Source organism: Crocuta crocuta, unplaced genomic scaffold, assembly GCF_008692635.1.
Source record: "Crocuta crocuta isolate KB4526 unplaced genomic scaffold, BGI_CrCroc_1.0 scaffold10, whole genome shotgun sequence".
NCBI lineage: Eukaryota > Metazoa > Chordata > Mammalia > Carnivora > Hyaenidae > Crocuta > Crocuta crocuta.
Window position 1 is genome coordinate 6,364,968 of NW_027527551.1, and position 24,947 is coordinate 6,389,914.

The following is a 24,947-nucleotide window of genomic DNA, read 5'->3' on the forward strand; positions in this document are numbered from 1 at the left end:
TTCCATTCGGGCTGTCATTTAAGAAAACTTTGTCCATTAATTATATGCTAGCAAATCATGGACAAAGATTATTTAACTTTTTTAGTTAGACCCTTTCAAAATGCCATTCTGTTCATCTAATTAAAAATTTCGCTTTAGAAAACTTCTTTTAATTGAATACTATTTATTCACTACCAGATATTAATGATGAGGGCCTCTGATGGTGACTTTATAAGCACTATATAATTAGCACTCCACTGCCAAAGTAAGACCTAAATTATGCTGCATTCACTTTTTTATGATATATCAAATTCAAACATGGGACAGGGAATTTTCACAGACAACCTAATAACATCATTAACAGAAAAGTATAAATTTGCAGAAGGATCAAATGTCAACAAGAATATAAAAATTATATTAAACTAGGATTTGAAATCTTTAGGTTTTGGTTCTCTGGAATTAAAGACAGTAAGAAGTCAAACTGTAATTAGATGGTTCTCCAGCAATAAGAATAGGGCTTTTGGGGAAATAAATTTAACAACCAATTCAAAAGTTTTAATTAACAATTAGTGTGCAACTCAAGATTTTCTTATTTAGGTTTGAGAAGTCACCTGTATTTTGATGAAATGATTCTTCTTTAAATCAGGCAGTGACACAGTAAGGTTGCTATCAGCGGTAATATATCTTCATAACATTTTTTCAGATTCAAGATACTTTTACCCATAAGTAAACAGATTTAAACGTATATGTATCGGTCTTTGTCTAGGAATATAAATAGAGAGATGAATGAAGTCTTAATTCACTAGAATGTTTATTTAACATGCTGGAGTTATAGCAGTTTCATTTTCTACTGTTTCTTATACAGGCACATAAACCACATTGTAAACTTTAAAGTTGAGAAAAGGAGATTAACAAGATCATCACTGGTTTCATATTCTTCCTATGGCTTTTAACTGTACTCACCTTTTGCTCCAAATATTGTCTAGAATATGTTAACAACGGGCAATTCTTCCTTTAAGAATTACTCAGGACAGGGGCGCCTGGATGGCTTAGTCGGTTAAGCNTTTAGTTTGGCAAATCACTAATGGTGATTAGCCTATAGCTACACAGGGACTCTGACTCAATTTCTGACTGGCCAAATCCTTGAGTCTTAAAATTACCTGTTTACATAATATAAAGAAAACTGTGTGTTAGCTCTCTCATCTTTCACTGGTCAGAAGATTAACAACAGATTTCTAACAATGTATTTTGATAATCTCTGTACTTCAACCAAAAGAGCTGCATTTCCCAAAATGAGAAGCTTGATGTATAAAGTTCACCTCATTGATTTCCGATCCCAATTTCTAATCTAAAAGTTTAGATTCCTAAACTATCTTTATGTAGTCTTTACACCCTAAGATGACTTGCTCAGGCAGCTAATATTTTTCAACTAGGTTTTCAAATAAATTTAAACATACAGATCTGAATCAGATTGCCCTGGTATTTGTTTCAAATCTTTAAGCCACAAATATTTTAATTACTTTATTTTTAATTCAGCAATTGACGACAAATGGAAACAATCCTGTGAAATAAGAAATGTAGAAGGGGAATTATTTGTTCTATGTTTGTGTTTACAGTTAACAATATAGAAAAAATAACTTAATCACAAGTATGTTGAATTGTTGATAGTTATAAATGGAAGGAGACATTTTTTAAATCTGCACTTCTATTTTTTTTTAGTAAGTTTAAAACTAGTCTATTGAATGAGGCGGCCATCTGGTGACGGAAAAGAGCACTACAGGCATTATTGTGCATGAACTGAAAGTCATAGATATTCTACACAAACCAACGGAACCAACCACTAAAATTCAGCAGCGCTGTCCAACAGAAACATAATAGAAGTCGTATGTGTAATTTAAAAATTTCTAATCGCCTCTTTTAAAAAGTAAAATTTTAATAACGCATTTTTATTTAATCCGATATATCAAAAATAATACTAAGCCTTCACAAATACAATGTGTATTTTATAGTACAACTTAATTCGGACTAGTCACAGTTCAGGTGTTAAAGAGCCACGAGTGGCTGTGGCCAGTAGCTCCCATACTGGGACAGGGAGCCCTAGAAAAATGAAATGAGAGCTGCAGTTCCTTTGATCTTCCTTTTCCCGAGTTCATTTCTCAGCCCTTCTGCCCACGCTTTTTAAAAAAAGTTCCTCCCTGTCCCTCTCTAAATTCTATTTTGTTTTGTAAAGATGTTTTGCCTCCTGAACACTTTGGAATGCTTTTGAAAGGACCCTCAAGGGCCGGTCCGAGAATGGTAAGAAGACCCTTGGAGGGTCCATCTCTTCTCCAGAGGCACCAGGGGGTTCGTTTGCCTGCGCCGTCCTTCGATTCTGCTCGTTCCGCGCTCAGCCCCTGAGGCGAAGCTCAGCTACCTTCCTGGGGATCCGAGGCCACGCCAGGGCCGGGGGCGCGCGGAGGGTGGGGGCGAGGGGGGAGAATCGGAGCCTGTCCTGGCTGTCTGGTCTCCTTATGACATCACAGCGCCATGACTTTCAAGGTTCCAGTTCAGCAAGGCTCCGGGCTTCCAGGCCCCGAAGGTTAAAGGCTTTCAATGGGAGAGAGCGGAGACTGGAGGAACCCATACGACTAGGTCCCTGCCATCATGCCCACAAGTCGCTGCCTCTGGGCCGGTCCTCCGATCCCGCGACGGCAGGCGAAAAGATGCGTGCAGGCACAAAGACACCCGCGGGCAATTAGCTCCCCACCATTTCCCAGCAGCACCAGCGGGGTCTTCCGGGTGGACCCCTACCTCTGCTGATTGGCTGGAGGTTGCCGCCACGTGATCCAGAAAAGGATTCCGCAGCTGCTTTCCCCACCCCGGTTGTACCCCTCCCCACTCCAAGGTTGCCGGAGGCGGAGGGCAGGTTTCCTAGGCAACCGCAGCAGGTCTTGTATACACACCAGGCCCTGGATTAGTACAAGTGCTGCCGAAGCTACCACCACCAGGCCCTGGATTAGATGGAGTGTCGTGCCTGCTGTTGAAAGATAGGGACTAGGAAATCGGAGTGGACTCTGCTCTGTCTCGGATTGCCCTGGGATCCATCCTCTTTCTGGGATAAGGTGAGTGTGTCTCACCTTGTGGCCTTCGGGTGTCTTTGTTCTCTCTCCTCCCACTCTTAACGCCCCTGAGAGGAAGATGGGAGAGAAGCAACATTGTGGTTAAAGGACCCTATAATGGGGCAATGAGATGGTAATAATGAGACAGTGACTTGTCTTTACTGAAGGCCATCAGGGTGACCAGAGCAAAGTGAAGAAGAGGAGGAAAGGGAAGATGGCACACAGTGACCTGTGCAGCCTTTCCTGCAATGTTAAGGTACAGAACTGAAAGAATCAAGTGCTTCTTGGCCAAATTTGATACTGCTCACCTAGAGCCAGAAAGCTGTTTGTTTGGCTCATCAGTGCTAACAGGTGGATTCTGATCTCTTTATACCCAAGGGAGGAGACAGTTTGACCATACAGGGCTTCTAGTTTGTAGAAAAGAAATTTGATTTTTCAGAATGATAGCCAGACAGAAATATGGTGCTTTATACTCTAATCATTATTATATCTGGTCATGTACAGCAAGTATTTACATATTATTATATTACATTCCAGGTTATGCCATACAGGACCCTGTAGCATGACAATTCAACCCATTTAACAAACTTTTATGGAACCCCAAGCAAGTGCCAGGCACAGTGACAGGTTCATTGGTCCTGCCTTCAGTGAACATATTACCTGGTAGGGAGGAAAGACCTGCAAGCATCACAATAGAGTAGGACGGGTGCTATATATAGAACATGTGCAGGCCTTAACAAGGAAGAGAATGATTATAATACTAACAGAGAGAATTAAAGTCTGCATATAGAAGACCCATGATTTAACATTTTCAGCATGTATGGAGTATGCCATAAGGTCAAGGGAAAAACACATTTTAGGAAGGGAAGACTGCATATGCCAAAATGCAGAAATGCCCCCGCCCATTCAGAGAACTATAGTTGTGGCTAGACCCTGGAGTGTTGGGGGTTAGTGGTTGATGACCTTGACAGGTAAACAGGAGTCAGAGCATGATACCATGAATACCTTGCAAGGAGAGTAGCCTAAACGTATTTACCTTTCAGGAGGCCGGCTGTCACAGTAGTGTAGTAGGTGGATCGAAGGGATGGATGTAGGACTGTAAGGAAAGCATCCAATTAAGGTGAAGTGATGAAAGCCTGAACCAACGCAGAGGCAAATACAATGGAAAAAAGGGGAAAATGATAGACATTTAAGAGGTACATACAGAAGGATTTAATGAGCGAGTGAACATGGAAGAAAGAGTAAAAGAGTGGTTAAGGATAAATCCCAGGACTGTAATACAGATGATTAGAAAGATGGTGCAATTTACCAAGAGAAGGCATACACTAGGATAAGAAGGCTGGCTGGAAAATAATGACTTCAGTTTTGAACGCACTGAATTTAAGATGCTTGTGACACACTCAGATGTAGCTTTCCATATTGGAAGTTGGATTTGCACAGGAAGGAAGTTGCACAGGAAAAAGTAAGATAAAAACTAGTAGTTTTCACTAAGAAGGAAGCAATTGATCAGAAAAGTAGATTTGAAATAACAAGTAGAGGAGCAAGTGGGTGGCTCAGTTGGTTAAGCATTCAACTTCCACTCAGGTCATGATCTCGTGGTTCATGAGTTGAAGCTCTGCTTGGGCTTCTCTCTCTCTCCCTGTCTCTCCCTGCCCTTTCCCTACTTACACACACACTCTCTCTCAAAATTAAAAAAAAAAAAAAACTAGTAGAGAGAAGCCAAGGAGAAAATGTCAAACCAAAGAAGAAATCTTAAAGAAAGGAGTCATCAACATTGTCAAATGCTATGTCAAGGTCAAGTTAAGAGCTGAAACATGACAAGTGTCTTTGGGAATTAGAAGATTATTGTTGACCTTGGCAAAAGAAATGGTTGTGGCCTGAGTATCATCAGTCAGACTGTAGTGAGCTAAGAACTGAATGGTGGCAGTGAAGCGTTGCTAATGACTACTCTTAGAACTTTTTCAGCCAAAGTATTTAAACCCAGCTATTCACAGAATACAGAATAGGAGGACTTGTTTATTTTAAAGACAGGAATGATCTAACATTCATGTATGGAGAGAAAAGAAATCCTAGAGAATAAAAGGTGGGAATAAACAAGGAGGAGGAAAATTTGACAGAATAGTGTTCTGAAAAAGACAGAAGAGAATAGGATCAGTACACACATTTTGGACAAGAGAAAGAATACTTTTACTAATAGAGGAGTCAGGAAGGGAAAGAAATACTGTGTTAAGAGGAAAGGAAATATAAGGAATGTAAATCTGATGTCATCACTGTTCTCTGTGAAGATGGAGACAAGATCATCCACAGAGGAGGGGAGGGAGGGAGAACCTGAGAAGAGTGGCAGAAATTTAGAATAGTCTTTATGTCATGAATCCCCCATCTGTATCTCTAGCCCTACTCTTACTAGGAGAACAAGTCGAAGAGGAAAATATAAAATATCTGCTGTTGAAGATCCAGCTGAAGTAGAGGCCATGCATTTGTAGTGACTTCAGCTCCATGCTCATTATATGAAATCTTGCAGCAGCACTTCACAGTGGAGAGGAGAGGTGATTGGATCAATCCAAGATCTGAATGGTGAAAGCTATAGAAGCTACTGGTGGCTCCTGGTTCCCTGAAGGAACTAGAGAAGACCTGTGATCTCTTAGATGGTCAAGCCCTGAAAAGAACTTCCCTAGAGTGGAGGAGAGTGGGTACAAGCTGGCCAACAGGACACACCTCTTGAAATCAGAAGCTTCAGCTGGAAGCCTGGGGTCTACTTATGACTGGAGGAAGCATAGGAGGCTTATAAGTACCAGAGAGGTTCAGGCTCCTCATAATTTGGATGCAGTTATTCAAATTTAGAATTGGAAGCTTTGTAATTAAATTTTGTTTTGCTAATTAACTATAGGATTAGAACAGATTTTTTTTTTCTAAATGAGGGCATTGATGAAGGAAAATAAGATGAAGCAGAAGGTAAGGCTGATATCCAAAGTATGCATACTTTCTCTATCTACTACTAAATACTACTACTACTAAAAAGTAGTCTCCATGAATAAATAGAAGACTAATACTGTAAAGATGGAAGTTCTCTCTGAATTAAGCTTTACACTGGAATCTCAAAAACCCAAGTGAATTTTTAAACACCAAATACAAAATAAACAAAAATTTTATTTGGAAAAATACATATGAAATAATAGCCAAGAAATTTTAAAAAATAATATGGTGAAAATTAATATAAATCACAGTAATTAAAACAGGATAATACTATAGGAATAGACAGTGCTAAGGGAGAACACAGACTGGAGAATCCAAAATTAGGCTCAAATATATGTGATAATTTAGCTAATAGCAAAGGGAACATTTCTTTTGGAATCGATATCTTGGACATAGACTATATAACTGGAATTGCCATTTGGTGACTTTGGATGTACTGAGAACAGGCTTTTTCCTTGTGTGATGGTGGGAAGGCGGGCTTTCCTTTAGTGTTCAGACATTAAACCAGAATGTAGGGGTTTCTTTTCTGATGAGAAGGGGTGGTAAAGGCCCTCCTTTACTTAATATGGCATCTGAATAAGCCTAGGGAGGGAAGACTGTGGCCCACATCTATGGATGGGCCTCTGGTAGACTGTCTAATCCTTTCAAAGTTGTTCCTTGTTAAGTTCTCTCTTGCCTGGCTGCTCCTGCTGCCTGTGCTGTAATATATTGGGGGTGCCCAAGAATGGGTTAAGGAGACAGTTGCTGATGGCAAGCAGAGAAGGAAAGATCAGTATCACCTTCAATAGAGATCCATCATCTAACTACTTCTCACTATCCCCACTACCGCCGCCCTACCCCAACCACCATCCTCTCTCACTCATATTATTACAAGTGTTTCTTAACTGGTCTCCTTGCTTCTACCATAGACACCTACAGTCTATTTTCAACAGAGTGGATAGGGTGATCCTTTTCAAAACTTAAGACAGCTCATGTTACCTCCCCACCCCCAAATCTTCATAGAGCTTTCCATATTACTCGTGATACTAAAATCTAAAATCTTCACAAAAGCCTGCAAATCATAAGACAGCACATGATCTGTCCCTGCAAAACCTTTCTGATATCACATCCAGTAGTCTCTATTTCCCTGGCTGTACTCCAGCCATATCATTTTCCTTGCTGTTCTGGAAACATGTGAAGTATCCTTTCATGGTATTTTTTCTACATGTGTTCTTTCCTCTGCCTGGATGCGTTTTCTCCAGATTTCCTCAGAGTTCACACTCCCTCATTTCCTTCACCTTTTGTCCATATGCTACCTTATTAGAGAAGTCTTTTCTTTCTTCCAACCCCTATCATTTTCTGACCAGTAGACATTAGTTCCTCAACACATATATAAATGAGTAAGTGATGAATTAGTAGAGATTCCAGGGTCTTAGAATAATTTTCTGGCTCTTATTTTTCTTTGTGGTGCTAGCTGGGACCCCTCCCCTTCTAAACTCAACATGGTCAGACTGTGTCTCCAGTTTACAAAGCCTGAGTGCAAATACAGACTCTAATATAGATCTCAAAGTCCTTTGATTTGGTTCCTTTGGATGGCTTACAGCCACCATCCTCCCAATCACTGCCGCTCCGAGTTTGGGGAATTTTTAAGTATAGTTTTATAAAACTTCTTTCTTTGGTACATTGAATTTTGGGCTGGTTTATACTGATGGGCTTTTCTCTCAGTCTTATGCCATCTACTTCATTGTCATTCAAAAGACCTTTCGCTAATAAAATACTCAGGAATACACTTAACCAAAGAGGTGAAAGACCTGTACCCTGAAAACTATGAAACACTGATGAAAGAAATTGAAGATGACACAAAGAAATGGAAAGATATTCCATGGTTATGGATTGAAAGAACAAATATTGTTAAGTTGCCTATACTATCCAAAACAATCTATACACTGAATGCAATCCTTATCAAAATACCAACAGCATTTTTCACAGAACCAGAACAAAAAAATTCTAAAATTTATATGAAACCGCAAAAGACCCCAAATAGCCAAAGCAGTCTTGAAAAAGAAAAATAAAACTGGAAGTATCACAATTCAGGTGTCAAGTTATATTACAAAGCTGTAGTAATCAAAACAGTATGGTACTGGTACAAAAATAGACACATAGGTCAATGGAACAGAATAAAATCTCCAGGAAAAGCCCCAAAATTATATGGTCAATTAATCTTCAACAAAAGAGGCAACAATATGCAATGGGAAAAAGTCTCTTCAACAAATAGTGTTGGGGAAACAGGATAGCTACATGCGAAAGAATGAAATTGGACCACTTTCTTACACCATACACAAAAATAAACTCAAAATGGATTAAAGACCTAGATGTGAGACCTGAAACCATAAAAGTCCTAGAAGAGAGTACCAGCAGTAATTTCTCTTATACTGGTCATAGGAACATCTTTTAAATATGTCTTCTGAAACAAGGGAAACAAAAGCAAAAATAAATTATTGGGACTACATCAAAATAAGAAGCTTCTGCACAGCAAAGGAAACAATCAACAAAACTAAAAGAAAACCTTCTGAATGGGAGAATACACTTACTAGTGACATATCTGATAAGGAGTTAGTATCCAAAATATTAACACACACACACACACACACACACACACACACACACAACCCAATTTTAAAAATGATCAGAAGACATGAACAGACATTTCTCCAAAGAAGATATTCAAGATGGCCAAAAGGCACATGAAAAGATGCTCAATATCCCTTACCAGCAGGGAAATGCAAATCAAAACCACAGGGGCGCCTGGGTGGGTTAGTCGGTTAAGTGTCCGACTTTCGCTTAGGTCATGATCTCACGGTTCGTGGGTTCGAGCCCCGTGTCGGGCTCTGTGCTGACTGCCAGCTCAGAGCCTGGAGCCTATTTCAGAGTCTGTGACTCCCTCTCTCACTGACGCTCCCCTGCTCACGCTGTCTCTCTCTCTCTCTCTCTCTCCTGGAAATAAATAAAATATTAAAAAAATTTATTAAAAAAACCACAATGAGATATCACTTCACACCTATCAGAATGGCTAAAACCAGAAACTCAAGAAATAATAAATGTTGGCGAGGATGTGGAGAAAAAAGAATCCTCATGCAGTGCTGGTGGGAATGCAAACCAGTGCAGCCACTGTGGAAAACAGTATGGAGGTTCTTCAAAAAATTAAACATAGAACTACACTCTGATACAGTAGCTGCACTATTGGATACTTACCCAAAGAATAGGAAAACACTAATTTGAAGGGATATATGCACTCTTGTGTTTATTGCAACATTATTTACAATAGCTAAGCTGTGGAAGCAGCCCAAATGTTCACTGATAGATGAATGGATAAAGAAGAGGTGATACACACACACACATATGCACACAGTGGAATATTATTCAGCCACAAAGAAGAACAGAATCTTGCCATTTGCAACAGCATGGATGAATATAGAGAGTATAAAATGCTAAGAGAAATAAGCTAGTCAGAGAAAGACAAATACCATATGATCTCACTTGTGTGGAATATAAGAAACAAAGGAACAAAGGAAAAGAGAGAGAAACCAAAAGACAGACTCCATTTTTTTAAGTTGATTTCTTTATTTTTAGAGAGATAGAGAGTGCGAGCATGCAGGAGAGGGGCAAAGAGAGAGGGAGAGAAAGAATCCCAAGCAGGCTCTTCACTGTCAGGACAGAGCCTGATGTGGGACTTGAATTCACAAACCATGAGATCATGACCTGAGCCAAAACCAAGAGTTGGACGCTTAACCAACTGAACTGGATGGTTACCAGATGGGAGGTGGTGGGGGGGGAGTATGGGTGAAACAAGTGAAGAGGATTGAGAGTACACTTATCATGNCACCTAAGTGTCCCCCCAAAACAGATTCTTAACTAGAGAGGACAAATGGATGGTTACCAGATGGGAGGTGGTGGGGGGGGGAGTATGGGTGAAACAAGTGAAGAGGATTGAGAGTACACTTATCATGATGAACACTGTGTAATGTATAGAATGTTGAAGTACTACGTTGTACACGTGAAACTAATATATCACTGTATGTTAACAATATTAGAAGTTAAAACAACAACAACAAAATACAAAATATTTCTGAATATCTCTGACAATCAATGGCCTTTTCCTAGCGCTGTTACACATGCCTTTCTCATTTTCACACTTCCCTACCATGCCTGGCTAGCTCAGTTGGTAGAGCACATTTCCCTAGTCATTTTAGTGGGATTTAGGGAGGAAGGGTAGATAAACACATGGACTCAAGTTACCAACTCTTTTTTCTTAAAATTTTAATTTATGTGCTCTGTACATGTATATAATTATGATTGAATGAAAGTGGGCACATACTTTTTAAACATATATGTAAGTAAAATTTCATTCTAAGTATAACATATATATAGAAATCACACAAAATCTTAGATATCTACTTTTATTTTCTCAAAGTGAATGTAGTCCTTTAATCAGCACACAGATTGCAAAATACATCTTCGTCAGCACTCCAGAGCCCTTCTTTGCCTCCTCCTAGTCACCCACCCCTGAAAGGTAACTACTATCTGGGACTGCTTCTTAAACCAGATTGGTTTGCTTTAAAATTGTATATGAACAGAGCTACACAGTATGAACCTCACTGTGTGTGTATGTCTTTCTTTGCTCAATACTGTGCTTGTGGGAATCATCCATGTTGTATACAAGAGTTTCTTTCTCATCCCGCCTCTAGGTATAAACTCAGACTAAATGTGCACTAATGTCTTGTGTCATAAAAATGTTCAGGAAAGCACTATTTAACTCCAAACTGGAGACAGTCCGAAAGTCTACTAACAGTAGAAAGAATAAATAAATGGTTTATATAGTCATACTATACAGTACTGAACATGCTTTTGAAAAGTTTTTTTTCTTTTCCAGTTTTGCCTAGATCCCCGTCCAACCTCTCATGCATGTTATATGCAAAGATAGACATACTAGGTTGTCAGTATTAGTTACCTTGCATGTAGCTTTCACCTGCATGTTAACAACTCATGTTAACCACTTAGTATGTATCTTTACATATTTTATTCTTACATAATCATACACACACATGCATATACATATACATACATATACACACATGCATAATTACGGGGCAATTAGTGTAAAAAGTGTGTTCATGATATACATCATATCTACATTTTTGCTTTGTCATGTCATCATATTAAAACCTAGACTCCTATATTTTAAAAACAATATGTCTGGATAATAAATATATTAAAAATTATTTTAAAATGAGTTAAATTTTATTGTAGCTATTAGATGTTAAAGCAGTTCATATCACCTAAAATGAAAGCACCAGCTAATTCATTTTAATAAATATTTATTCCCATGTTAGGTATGTCACTAAACCCTGAAGTTTCTTTTCTTTGCTAGTACACTTAGAGAACTATGTTCAGTTTGGGACACAACAATGTAATAGGAAGAATGAACTGGAGCCTGTTTGAAGGAGAGAAACAGGAATATCTCTAGTGAGAGAACTGAAAGACACGAGCTGGGGAGTGAGGTAAAGTTGTAGATGAGAGATGACAGTGTTCTTCAAGTATGGAAGAAAAATACTTGTTTTATTTGAACCCAGAAGATAGAATAACAGTGGAGTGGAGTTATGGAGAGACAGAATTCAATTCAAAATTAAAAAGAACTTTCTAACAGAAAACTTTAGAGATGGAATGGACTGTTTTGGGGCCCAGACAGATACTTGGCTAATTACACTGTGTGTAAATTTCAGGCCATCTGGGTGGTTCCACCCCAGTAGCTTTAAGATCCCTTTCAACTTGGAATGACATGATTCTAGAATGTATTTATTTCAACTTTTCACTTTCCTTAACAGATATATTATTATGACCTTTATTTTTAATGGAAGATGATTGAATGTGAAAACCTAAACCAAGAAGAAATAATTAAGGAACTGGTGAGTCAAAGCCAAATTTCTTTTCAACTCCAGTTGCAAGAATGTATAATGAACATTTTTGTACTCGTTTCTGGCACTTGCCTAGAGATTTCTTCTACCCAATGACCTTTGGAAGCAGAGAAAAACCACATATATGGTTTGACTTTCCTTCTTGTGAGTGCATTGGTGCAATTGGCAATTTATAAGTTCTAATGGCAAAAATAACTTTTTAACTTTTTAAAATAGGTAATAACCCAATTTCTTTTTTGACACAGTGTTTATGCAATGGTTTGTGTTATGAGATGGTTGGACAAGAAGGATCAGATACTTCAGAACTGGAGATGTTTTTCTCAGGGTATCCCCGTATAGTCGGATTATCATTATTTCCTAATCTAATGAGTCTCACAATTGTTGCTCAAGATATAAAAGAAATATCAGGGCTAGAAACTTGTTTACAGCTTAAAGAACTCTGGATTGCCGAATGCTGCATAGAGGTAAGTGTAAACACAACCTTATGTGAAGTATTTTATGTTGAATTCTTTGGCTTGGAAAAAAATTCCTTGAAATACATGCATGAGTCATGAATCAAAACAGATGAATGAGGAGGGACATACATGATAGATTACAATAAAACCCTTTAGCCAGTAAAACAAAACAAACTAAACAGATAAATGGGTAAAATGCAGAAATAGATTTCTACGAAGGAGAAAGTAGAAATAAAGAATCAAAACATAATAGACATATTCTACTTTTTTAGTGATCAGATCAGATCAAATAATACCCAGTATTGCTAAGTAGTAAATTCATTCACTTAGTCACTATTGGTTGTATGAAAATTGTAACATCTGTATTGAAAAGCAATACTGTGAATGTGAGTCAAGGAAAGGTGCATATCTTTTGAATCAGAAATCCCTTGTTCTAAGGCCTTATCCTAGAGGAGTAATTCAACAGCAGAAAACAACTGTATGCATGAAGTTATTTGTTGTAGTACTATCTATAATATTTAAAAATGTGAATAAAATATTCCACACATATAGGTATTTTTAAGAAAATTATAAGCTTCATGATGGGCACCTGGGTGGCTCAGTCAATTGAAGGTCCAACTTTGGCTCAGGTCATGATCTCACAGCTTGTGAGTTCAAGTCCCACATCATGCTCTGTGCTGACACCTGAGAGCCTGGAGCCTGCTTCGGATTCTGTGTCTTCCTCTCTCTCTGACCCTCCCTGCTCGCGCTGTCTCTTTCTCTCTCTCAAAATAAATAAATATTTAAAAATTTAAAAAAACTTCATAAAGTATTTTGTAATTAACTATTATTATGTGAATGATTATGAAAACATTTCAGATGGTCTTAAGTTTAAAAAACCCACAAAAATTATATGGGTAGTATGATTATAGTGTAAAAATAGGTTTCGAGTTTATTAAAATTTTAAGATATAAGAATTGAAAATAGTTGTATTTAGGTGGAAGGATTACATGTTCTTTCTTTTATTTATTTATATTTTTTATTTAAGAGAGAGAGAGTACGCACTCGAGCATGATAGAGAGGCTAAGGGAGAGAGGAACTTAAGCAGGCTCTATCCTCAGCATAAAGCCTCATCGATTTGGACCCTGGGATCATGACCTCGACCAAAATCAACTGAGCCACCAAAGCACCCCTGTTTCTTTCTTTTAAAAAGTTTAGTTGATTTTGTTGGATACATATTTTTCAATAAAATGTGATTTTTTAAAATGTTTTATTTATTTATGAGAGAGAGAGAGAGAGAGACAGCATGAGCAGGGGAGGGTCAGAAAGAGAGGGAGACCTAGAATCTGGAGCAGGCTCCAGGCTCTGAGCTAGCTGTCAGCACAGAGCCCAATGCGGGGCTTGAACCCACGAACTGTGAGATCATGACCTGAGCTGAAGTCAGACACTTAACCGACTGAGCCACCCAGGTGCCCCAAAATGTGATTTTTTAAAAGAAAATGTGCTTAGAATCTACTCTATTAAAAGGATTAATTCCAAAACATAAGTTAACACTATTCAGTCTCCTTTTTTTTTTTTTTACAGAAAATTGGAGGTCTTCAAGAATGTAGAAATTTAGAAAAATTGTATTTATATTTTAATAAAATTTCCAAGATAGAAAATTTAGAGAAATTATTGAGATTGGAGGTTCTTTGGCTGAACCACAATACAATTAAAAATATTGAGGTAAGATAATTTCAATAATTTATATGTAAAGTTAATTGCTCCTGTGGAGTTTTAACCACAATGTCCAAAATAATATTATGGTTAAAGGCCAAAATATTTGTGACTAGTTTAATTATTGTTAAAAAAGACTAACATGTACATAGCATTTTATAATGTGTAGAAACTTCATCATTTTCTTTGTTCCTCCCACCAAGCCTGGGAGGTAAGGTATTACCTCTTCTTTGAAGGTTAAAAAAAAATAAGAGACTTAGAGAATTTATACGTAACTTGCCAAGGATTATAAACACACTCTGTGTGATGTGTTTTTCTTCCTACTCATCTTCCTCCTTTCCTCTCCTCTCCCCTCCCCTTCCCTCCTCCAATAATTCTCTCCACATTACAAGGAAACAAAAATGGGTTCACTGAGACACCAACTTAGCTTCCGTGTTTGTGAAATACACAGCACCCAGTGCTCAGAACACTTGGAGAACTAACCAGGTTGATCAGGTCATTTACAAGTATATATTTTACTGACTTCTTGTAAATTTTTAGGGCTTGCAAACTTTGAAGAATTTAAATGACCTCAACCTTGCTGGGAATCTAATAAGCAGCATTGGTATGTACTGTTTCATTTGAATATGAGATAATGCTACAATAATTTTTTATGAGCACAAAAAGCACATTCTTAGATTTCTTTTTTTTAGATTCTTTTGTATGATATTTTGCAAAGCATTTCTAAATCTGTGATTACAGGATGTGAAAATATTACCCATTAATCAGTTGTTACTAATTCTACAATGCTACCGTTAGTCTTACTTACATGCAAGGAATGATGATCATATATAACTAAAAAATATTATAGGCTATGAGCCAGAGGTAAAATAAGAAATTTGATTTTTCTTTCATCTTGTTTTTTAAATTAAAGGTCGATGTCTTGATCCCAATGAACAACTGGAAAGATTAAACCTTTCTGGTAACCAAATATGTTCTTTCAAGGTATGTTTAAGTGGAATAGTCTACTTTTATTTAGCAACCTAGATCACGAACCATCTTATTCCAGAAAATATACTCAACAGTTCCCTTTTAAGGAACAATTTAATTATTTTGGACTACCCAATACCCTTGGAAATTTTAGAGGCAGCTGATTAAGTTAGCCCTACTCATCTGATACTATTAAAACCCAACAAGAAATGTATGTACTTGCTTTTGTTTTCCTTTGATCTTTCTGGCTGCACCCCTTCAAGTTTACTGGTTTTTCATCTTTCCTAGCATCTAAAAAATGGACTCCATTAGGTTAGGCCCATGATCTTTTCTCATTGCTGTCTGCATCCATTCTCTAAATAATCTCATCATATCTTACAACTTTAAATACCTTTTCTTCATTTATTTCTCCTAAATTTCTACTTTTTTTTTAACAGCCATTTCTATTTCTACTTTCCCTAATAACTCCCCAGAACTATAGACATCTCCTATCCTAACAAACGGATTTCCCATCCACTGTACCATCTCCTACAGCTTTCTCTACCTCTCTAAATGGCACCTCCATTTTCCTAATAACATGCCAAAATGCTTCAAGTCATTTTTTTACTCCTCTTATTTCTTTATAATCCATATCCATTCCATCAACAAATTCTATTGGCTCTACTCAGAATATGTCCAGTCTGACCATTTTTTACCACCTGTATCTCTACTAAACTGTTTTAAGACACCGTCAGCTCTAACATGCAGTTGGGGTTGAGGGAAAAGCCTCCTAACAAGTCTCCTTGTATTTACCCTGTCACTACTTGCTCCTTCAAAAACTATGTCAGATCAAATGACCCTTCTGCTCAAAACTTACCCTTGGCTTCTCCCACGCTGTGTCTCTGACCATGCTGCTACCAGTTTCCCCTTTGTTTACTCCATTCCAGCTGCTCTGGTCTCCTCACTGGTCCTTGAATATATCTATCACCCTCACCTTAGGGCCTTTGCCCTTGCTGGGGTATTCTTCCCCCAAATACCTTCATGGTTCATCTCCTCATTTCTTTGAGGATTTTGTTAAGATGTTATGTTCTTAGTGATGCCTTTCCTGCCCAGTTTAGGTCAAATAACCCTACTACCCTCCCTAACCTGAAGCACTCTTATCACTCTCCTTGTGTTTTCTTCCTGGTGCGTATCCACATCTCTGACACGCCATGAGTGCAGGAACCTTGCCTGTTTTGTTCACTGCTGTATCCACATGCTTAAAGCAGTACTTGACATGTAAAATCTCAAAAAAACATTTGAATGAAAGGAAGGAAAACAAAAGACTTAATGTTTATGGGATACAATATGGGTGAAAACATGGCATTTGTAATTCTGACAGTGTCAAATTGAAAGTGCATATTCAAACACTTCCTCTAGAGAGTAACGAAGAGAGATGAGTAAATTTACTATAAAAATAATTTTGAATTGATCATCATTAAAATACACATTCTTTTACTCAGAGAAGAATATAAGATGCCCAAAAGCTATAGAATGAGGCAGAGTGTTATAAGCACTTTACCCAGAAATTTTAAAAACATAAAAAGTTTAAACAAAATTTTATTGGTCAGAGTCAAGAGGAAATATTTGATATGAACACTGAGGGGTTGACAGAATTTCAGCAGGCATGAGGAGGATCTTCTACAAATGCAGTGGGAGGGACTCTTGATCTCGGGATCATGAGTTCGAACCCCATGTTGGGCATAGGGATTACTAAAAATAAATACAAATTAAAAATACATGCAGTGGGAGGTAAGCACTCTAAAGTGGGGAGTACATTATGCACAAAGACATGGAGGTAAGAAACCAGGGGGTATATTTGAATAACATCAGCAGAAGAGAGCCGAGGGAGCTATGAATGATAAACTCAGAATGCTATGGGAGGTCATTTTAAGCTAACTTATGAGACATGAGGTGCCTAGAGAAAGAGCATTCCAGGCAAAGTGCGAAGGACCTAAATGGTAGAAAGAGCATGGTAAATTCAAGAAACTAGAAGTCTGTTGCTGGGACAGAGTGAGGGAGAGAATCATGAGTTGAGGCTGAAGAAGATAAGCACACAGTGCTGCAAGAATAAGGTATCGTCCCACCATGAAACCATGTAGAAGTTTATCTTACTCTGGCTAGTGGGGAGCCTTGCAGTGGTAAAGAGCATAGCTGCATAGAAAGCTCTGTCACTTCTAGCAGTGCCACAAGCCAGAGGCAGCATTGTACTGTGGTAACATAAAATGTAAGCAAAATAATAATGTAAAGCTCTTAGAATAATGACTAGCACATAGTAAGCACTCAATAGATATGCTATTTTATTATTACTATCACTTCAGTTATGTTAACCTATTCTATTTCAATCTCCTCATCAAAAACTGAAGATAAAAATTTGGATTGTAAAAATTTATTATATGGCATAAAATTTAAATGGTTCTCTATAATAATGGCTATTTTTCAGAAAAACATTGAAACATGATTCACAGCAACTTTTACTATTCTCACATTAGGAATGTCCTTGAAACAACTATTATCTTGACTTTTTATCTCTAACCTTTACACCCACCCTAAAAGGATACTATCCTGGTGGTGATGGAATAACTTCTGTGCTACTTTCTGTCCATACCAGCTACCACAACACTAACTTTCAGTGAGATTTTGTGCTTTTGTAGACTCCAATGTCATCTGACTTTTGAGTGTAGGTGGGGTCTAGGGGAAGTTCCTGTGTAAGACTTCAAAGTTCATATCCACCATGGCCCAGACTGATGGTCAAAGGCAACATAGCCACCGAGAGCAGTGAGTGTTTTCTTCTCAGAACAGTCTAATGATTTACCTTCCTTGCTCCTGCAGAATTTGACCAAATAATTCTTTGCATAACTCTGCCCAGAAATCTCCATTTCAGATCAACTCCACCTAGTCCCACTTCTGCCACGAGCCCAGTAAGAGCCTCAGGACCAACTATTTGAGCCTAGTTCTCACTTGGCCAAAGACTTTGGACACATTGGCCACCTTGACCCCATCTTACTCTTGACTCCTTCAGCCTGACTTCACTGCTTACTTCCTCATTCCATTTGTACTTTATTTTTAGGACTAATGCCTCCTGGTTTTTGCTTTGGATTTCCCTTAACTCTGATTCTGAATCTACTAACTAGCATTGCATCTGTTGAAGGACAGCCCCACCATAGTCCCCTCCTACACCAAGCCCCTGTCGTGAATTCTTGTTTAGTTTTTTTCAGCGCTGTAAAAATACAATCACCTTTCCTACCTTGTAGATTGAGGGCCAAAGCCCATGTAGACTCTTAGGGGCTGCGTGGAAGAAGCAACGTTGTCTTAACAAATATGCTCAAGTGACTGACTCCAAGGTCCCAGGTAGAATACATGATTTAGTAAATACTTTTTGGTTTTTTATTTTTAAAATGCATAGTTTAGAGAGTCTGCTATTTAGTGATTGATATCTATTCTTCATGTAGTTGACATGTTTTTTACTGGAGGAAAAAATATTTTATCCATCTAAATCACTTTAAAATGTTTAAGCACATATTAAAATGCATTACATTAAATTATGGGTGATCTTATGTGTTCAAATGGCTCCTTTAGAAATGGACAGTTGTGGGATGCCTGGATGGCTCAGATGGTGGGCCATGAGACTGTTGATCTCAGGGTTATGAGTTCAAGCCCCACGATGGGTATAGGGATTACTTAAAAATAAAATGAATATAAAAAAAGAAATGGACAGTTGCAATTAATTAATTAAGCATTATCATTGCTGTTGTTTTAGGACCTCACTAACTTAACCAGGCTGCATCGCTTAAAGGATTTGTGTCTGAATGATCCTCAATATAAAACCAATCCAGTTTGTCTGCTGTGTAATTATTCCACACACGTATTGTATCACTTGCCTAGGCTTCAAAGACTTGACACGTTTGATGTGTCAGCAAAACAGATCAAGGACCTGGCAGATGTAAGTGCATCCTTAATCAGATACCTGTGACTTAAGTTTAATTAACTGCTTCTTTCTGGCTGTGTCCACATATTGTAGGTAGTACTATCTTGTCAGTTCTTATCACCAACTCTACTTTTGTCCCAGTGAGCTGGATATTTCATATAAATATATGTAAACAATAATATTAGTACTAGAATCTCAATGTTCATGACGGGACTAGAAGGCAAAGTGATAGAAAAACATTAGAATTTATCAAAACTAAAAGAAATAAACCTGAAAAATTATCATCAGTGTTAAGAAGAAGTGAACTAGTGCTATATATTCAAAACTAAATAAGGCCAAAGTAAAGTAGAAATGAAACAAGTAACCTCCTCTCATTCTGGAATACTCATATCAAAATGATAAAATATCCATGGTTGATGATAGTATGCTGGAATTAGGTAGATTTTAATGTAATTAAAGATGATTTGGGGTTCCCTATATCTACCCACACTGCCAGAATCTTGGAGATCTCTCAAATCTTGAAGAGAGTCATTCTTAGGCTGCCACTGAGGGTGAACCTCTCAGTAAAGGGAGTCGTTTCACATGCCACCCAAGGACCTATAATTTCAGAATGGAGTACATAGGAATTCACCATATTTATTCATAGTCTTTCCAGATTATATTTCTTCTCTTTCCAGTCCAGTGAGCCACATTCATTCATTCAGTCAACCATCCAATAGATAGATTCTGAGTATCTAGAGTGTGCCAAGCATGTGGATGCACCCACATGAGGCTCACATGAGGCCCTCCTATCCCTTTCTTGTGGTTCATCTCTCATCTCAACATAGATAACGAATTCCTTTATCCATTTATCTTGTTTCTCTTCTCTTGCTAGCCTGAGGATTTATTCTCAGCTTCCATTCTCCCCTCTCTTTTTTTCCAAAACTGAGATTATCTTCTCTCCCATCCTAGTCTAAAAAGTGAACTGTCTTACAATATCAAGTAAAAGGCTAGAGTTCTTGTCTATTAGCAGTTGTTCAGAGTTATTGGAGATTCAAGGAAGAATGTCTCCTTGTCAAAACTTCACAGAGACAACCATATTTCTTAAGATTTCTTTTATCATCTGCAGAGTTCTGCATTAGTTTCTTCAAAGGTGAGCTGGGGTTCATACTTCATGAAATGACTTGGCTTATTAACTTAGCTAACAAATATTTAATACCTATTACATTCCAGGCACAGCTTAGGCCCTAGAGTTATGGAATGACCAAAACATACAAAAATCTCTGTTTTCTTGGAGCTTATATTCTTATGAGAGATGACCAATACTCAGTAACTAAATAAGAAAACAACTAGTATGTCAGATAGTGGTAAATGGTATGGAGAAAAAAAAAAAACAAGGGTGAAGGAAACAGAATTATGGGCAGGGACAGAGGGAGGAGTGTTGGCTATTGTATATAGAATCGTTGGGAGAGCATTTTCTCAGACAACACTTGGGCAGAGACCGAAGGAGGTAAGGGAGCAAGCTTTTCAGGGATCAGCAAATGCAAAGAACTTGAGGCAGGAGCGTGCCTCTCATATTTGAAGAACAGGAGGTTAGTGTGGGTGGAGCTGAGTAAGTGAGAGGAAGAGAAGAGATGAAGACAGGAATTGGGGGGCGGGGAGATCAGATGAGACTGTAGGATGTTATAAAGACTTTGGCTTTTACTTTGAGTGAGGCGGAGCCCCTGGAAAATTTTGAGCAGAGGAGAAAAAATTACTTATGTTACTTATGTTTTAAAGGGATCCTTCTGGCTAATGGATTAAGAATAGAGGATTTGAGGGAAAAGATGAGCACAGAGAAACCAGTTAGATCCCAGTCACTTAAATGAGAGGTGTTGATGGCTTGATATAAGGTGAGAGTAGAAGAGGTGGTAAAAAGTAGACAGATTCTGTAGTAGTTAGAAGGTGGCACCCCTCTGGATTTGCTGATAGACTGGATGTCAAGTGCAGAGGAAAGAAAGGGAATAATTCCAAGTTTTTTGGCCTGAGCAACTGAAGGGGGGAAGAAGTTGCTATTTTATGGGATGAGGAAGAATATGGAAGAAGACTGTTAAAAGGAAGAATCAGGGTTTAATTTTAGGCATATAAATTTTGAGCAATCTTTTGGACATATGCGAGGATATGTTCAATAAGTAATTGGGTATGAGTCTGCTATTTAAGTGAGTTGCCTGGGTTGGAGATATAAATATGAGAATTGAAGGCAGAAAGATGGTACATGGAGCCAGGGATTGGTGTAAATGAGGAAGTGTATCAGTTAGGTGTTGGAGTCTGGGGGGAGAGGAGGAACCTGCTGATGACATGGGAGAACTAAGAAAAGCAGATTCTCTTGACATTTTGCCCAAGACTGTCATACATTTGGTTTCATCTTGTATATGTCAGAAGTAGCATTAAAGAACAAAATAAAGAATTGTTACACAATTCCTGATATCTTCTCTTCAATTATGTCATTATATTTCAGTTTTCCCACTATAAAATACTTATCCTTTCTTCACCCTTTTAAGGCAAAATAGGATATATTATATAATAAAATAGCTCAACTTCTGATTTAGATTAAGATGATTTTTCATATTCCAAGTGTTTGTATGTAAGGATTGCATATAGATTTCCAGGAGGCTTTCTTCATCACCATTCATAGGAGGACAGGTTGTGCCAGGGTTGTGGCACTTCCGCAGTGTGGTAAACTCTTGATTTTACCACATTCGATTCTTCACATTTTCACCCATGATTGTGGAGTAGTTTGTGCGAACTCTAAGAGGCAAGTGGTCCAGCAGGGAGTCAGCATGGGAAAGGGGGAAGAACCTGGGAGTTCAAATCAGAAGACTTGGATTCAAGCCCCAGCTGCATCCGTCACAACCTGCCACTCAGGCAAGGCCTTTCTCTTCCCAAACTTCAGCTTTCTCAGAACTATTAAAATAGTGCTGATAAAAATAGCCCCTGTCCTAAATGTTATTGTAGGGAACCTGCGAGTTAACAGGCATAAGAGTACATTTGAATTGTTAAGTACTATAAAAATAACCACTATGAAACTGCAGTTGAGCCTATGACTTTTCATTCTTTTTTTGGTAATCAAAGAAACAAGTGGAACAAATTTTATCTTAACTTAGTACAAACATGCAACTGAATTTAGCATTGTAGTTAGACTATTTAAAAAACAACAACACTTTTTTGTAACTGTAACAGGCAAGAAATTCCACCAAGGTGGAATAGTGACAATGAGTTGACATTTTCAAAATCCAAACACAAAAAAGCAACTTGAATATAGTAAGCCTACAAAGTTGATTTGCTATTTACATACAGTTTACAACACAGTCTTCCCCATTTTTACAAAATCTTTGTGTAATCTCTCAAACAAAAAAACCCTGATTGATAACTCTTATTTATTGTTATGACACGCTAAGTGATCATTGAAAAGTTCAGAAATAGTAAAATATCACAATTTATGTTCCCAAATGCAGATATAAGTATTTTCTTAATAAAATATAAAAATAAAGTAGAAGATGGGGCACCTGGGTGGCTCCATCAGCTGCTTAGCGTCTGACTTCAGCTCTAGTCATGACCTCACAGTTTGTGGATTTGAGTCTGTATTGAGCTCTATGACAGAGCAGAGCCTGCCTGGGATTCTCTCTTTCTCCCTCTCTCTCTGCCCCTCCCCACCTCATGCCTTCTCTCTCTATTAAAATAAACAAAATATGAAAATAATAAAGTAGAAGAAACTGCACAGGGATACACTAGAAACTGAAATCAGTAGTTATCTGTGGAAGGTGGGGCACCTGGGCAGATGGGAAGCAGGTGTGGGAAGTACTTTTCATTGTGTATTTTTCAATTATTTTGGTTTTGAAACATGAGTATATTACTTATTCAAAAATAAAATTAAAAACAAAATAAAAGCAGTATTTTTTTGTCTCCCTCCCCTAAAGGACTCCCAACTTAGATTTGAATTTTGGGTAAACAACACATAATGTTTTAATATATATTTATTAACCTTAGTTATAATTATTCACTTACACTCAAACATGATTTATTGTTTACCTGAAGTTCAAATTTAACTTGGAATCTTATTTTTTATTTAGCAGTCCTGTCTTTACTCATATTCTCTTGTTTTAGATTTAAGAATTCAATAGAAAATTTTTTCACTGACTGAAGGCATTCTTTATTGGATTTTCCATTTTCTCCAAATAGGCACAAAATTAACACTATTTGCCATTTCCCAAATTACGGTTTTTCTTCTAACTTAGCTGCCTTTCCAAAATAAACTCTTCTTTATCAGGAATTTTTAATCTGTTACTCATTATCCTACAAGCGTGTTTTTTTCTGAACTGTCCTCTGTTACTAATGCCTTCTTTTTTGCAGAGGAATTTAGTGATTTCAATTTCAGAACTTCGTAATATGTTGGGAAAGGGAATCCTTTTGGCCTGTTCATCATGCCATATATCTGTGTCTGTTCTATATTTTATGCCAAATAATTCTGTTGGGATCTTGATTACCCACTTTCTAACAAATAAATCACATAACAAGAGCCTGCATTTACGAAAATACATGTCCAGACCAGTGTACAAGTCTTCCACATTATTTAAGGTACAGATTTACTAATAAAAAGAAATGCCTTCATTATTTCAGGTAAACAGTTAAAACTAGGTCACAATAGTGCAGCTGATTTGCTTATTTTCTCCTCAGATAGTTCTTTTTGACTAATATTACTTGTAAGCACCATTTAGCTGGTGTATTTCTTAATAGTAGATTTAATCTATTATATATTTATTGTAACTGTATGATCCACTGGTATTAAGATATTCTAGGTAATGGGATTAGATTGAAAATTTAGTCATTTGCTCAATCTAAAACAAGTTTATTTAGAACATCCTTTTAGAAAATTGGGGGTAAAGTCAAATTCTATTTCTTACCCATGCTTTTCAAAATGAATTGAATAATGTTACCTTTACTTTTAATCGTTTCAATGTATTTTTTCCCTAAGTTAGTCAAAAAGGAGTAACACAGGTGAGCTATTTGCTTTAGCAGTATGCTTCATTAGCTAAATGATAAGATTTTGTAAATTGAATTCTATCTGGAAGCACTTTATGTTGTCATCCTCCAAATAAATATGAATTTGCCTCAACTTAAAATATTATCCACAAAGAAAATCTTTGGAAATTTGTACTTTGCTTATGACGTTTCAATATAGCACTCTGTATAGCCATTATCATTTCAGCTGTCATCATTATGAGTAATTGAGCATGTAAAATTTTCCAGTGGTTATATAGAACACATCACACTCCCATAATGCTAGCAATAATTAATAATGTTTTTTGCTTCAGCTGATCTTTTGTTTTTTTTCTCACTTTTAGACCACAGTAATGAAAAAAATAATGTATTACAATATGCGTATAAAAACTGTTCAGAGGCATCTTAACGAAGACCTTGAAAAATTGAATGAACGAAAATTCAAGTTACAGAAATTGCCAGAGGAAAGAATAAAATTATTTAGCTTTGTGAAAAAAAATGTAAGATTCAATATTGTAAAATTTTAGTGGCCATACCTTCAGAAAACTGGCAATAAGACAGCATTAACTTTTAAATTATATGTATGTAAAACACATATAGAAATAATGATTCTAAAAGTTATAGAAATCTATTAGAATCTATTAGAATTTATTTCAGGCTGTGCTTAAAATTAATTTTTTGGTCTAAAGTGCTAAAATACCCCTTTAATAATATTTTAAGGTATTAACACAAGGAGAGAACTTTAAAGCACGCTGTACTTTGGTAGTTACGTTATGCGTGCTTTTTTCACTTAGAGTAAATGGGATTTCCTTTACCGAAAGTAGGCTCTGAAAAATTAAGGATTATTAACCTCAAAATGGAACTT

The 24,947-nt window shown here is 37.2% G+C and overlaps 1 protein-coding gene across 1 annotated transcript in view; it reads left to right on the forward strand.

The window, feature by feature from the left end:
- Nucleotides 1–2,890: 2,890 nt before the first annotated feature.
- Nucleotides 2,891–24,947, forward strand: part of LRRC9 (leucine rich repeat containing 9) — a 111,925-nt gene continuing 89,868 nt past the window's right edge. Inside the window, exons 1-8 of the mRNA XM_077768894.1 lie at nucleotides 2,891–3,080; nucleotides 11,912–11,992; nucleotides 12,247–12,465; nucleotides 14,020–14,160; nucleotides 14,692–14,755; nucleotides 15,065–15,135; nucleotides 18,899–19,081; nucleotides 24,427–24,582. Coding sequence (XP_077625020.1) covers nucleotides 11,945–11,992; nucleotides 12,247–12,465; nucleotides 14,020–14,160; nucleotides 14,692–14,755; nucleotides 15,065–15,135; nucleotides 18,899–19,081; nucleotides 24,427–24,582 — 882 coding nt within the window. The 5' untranslated portion in view covers nucleotides 2,891–3,080; nucleotides 11,912–11,944. The remainder of the gene's footprint in view (nucleotides 3,081–11,911; nucleotides 11,993–12,246; nucleotides 12,466–14,019; nucleotides 14,161–14,691; nucleotides 14,756–15,064; nucleotides 15,136–18,898; nucleotides 19,082–24,426; nucleotides 24,583–24,947) is intronic.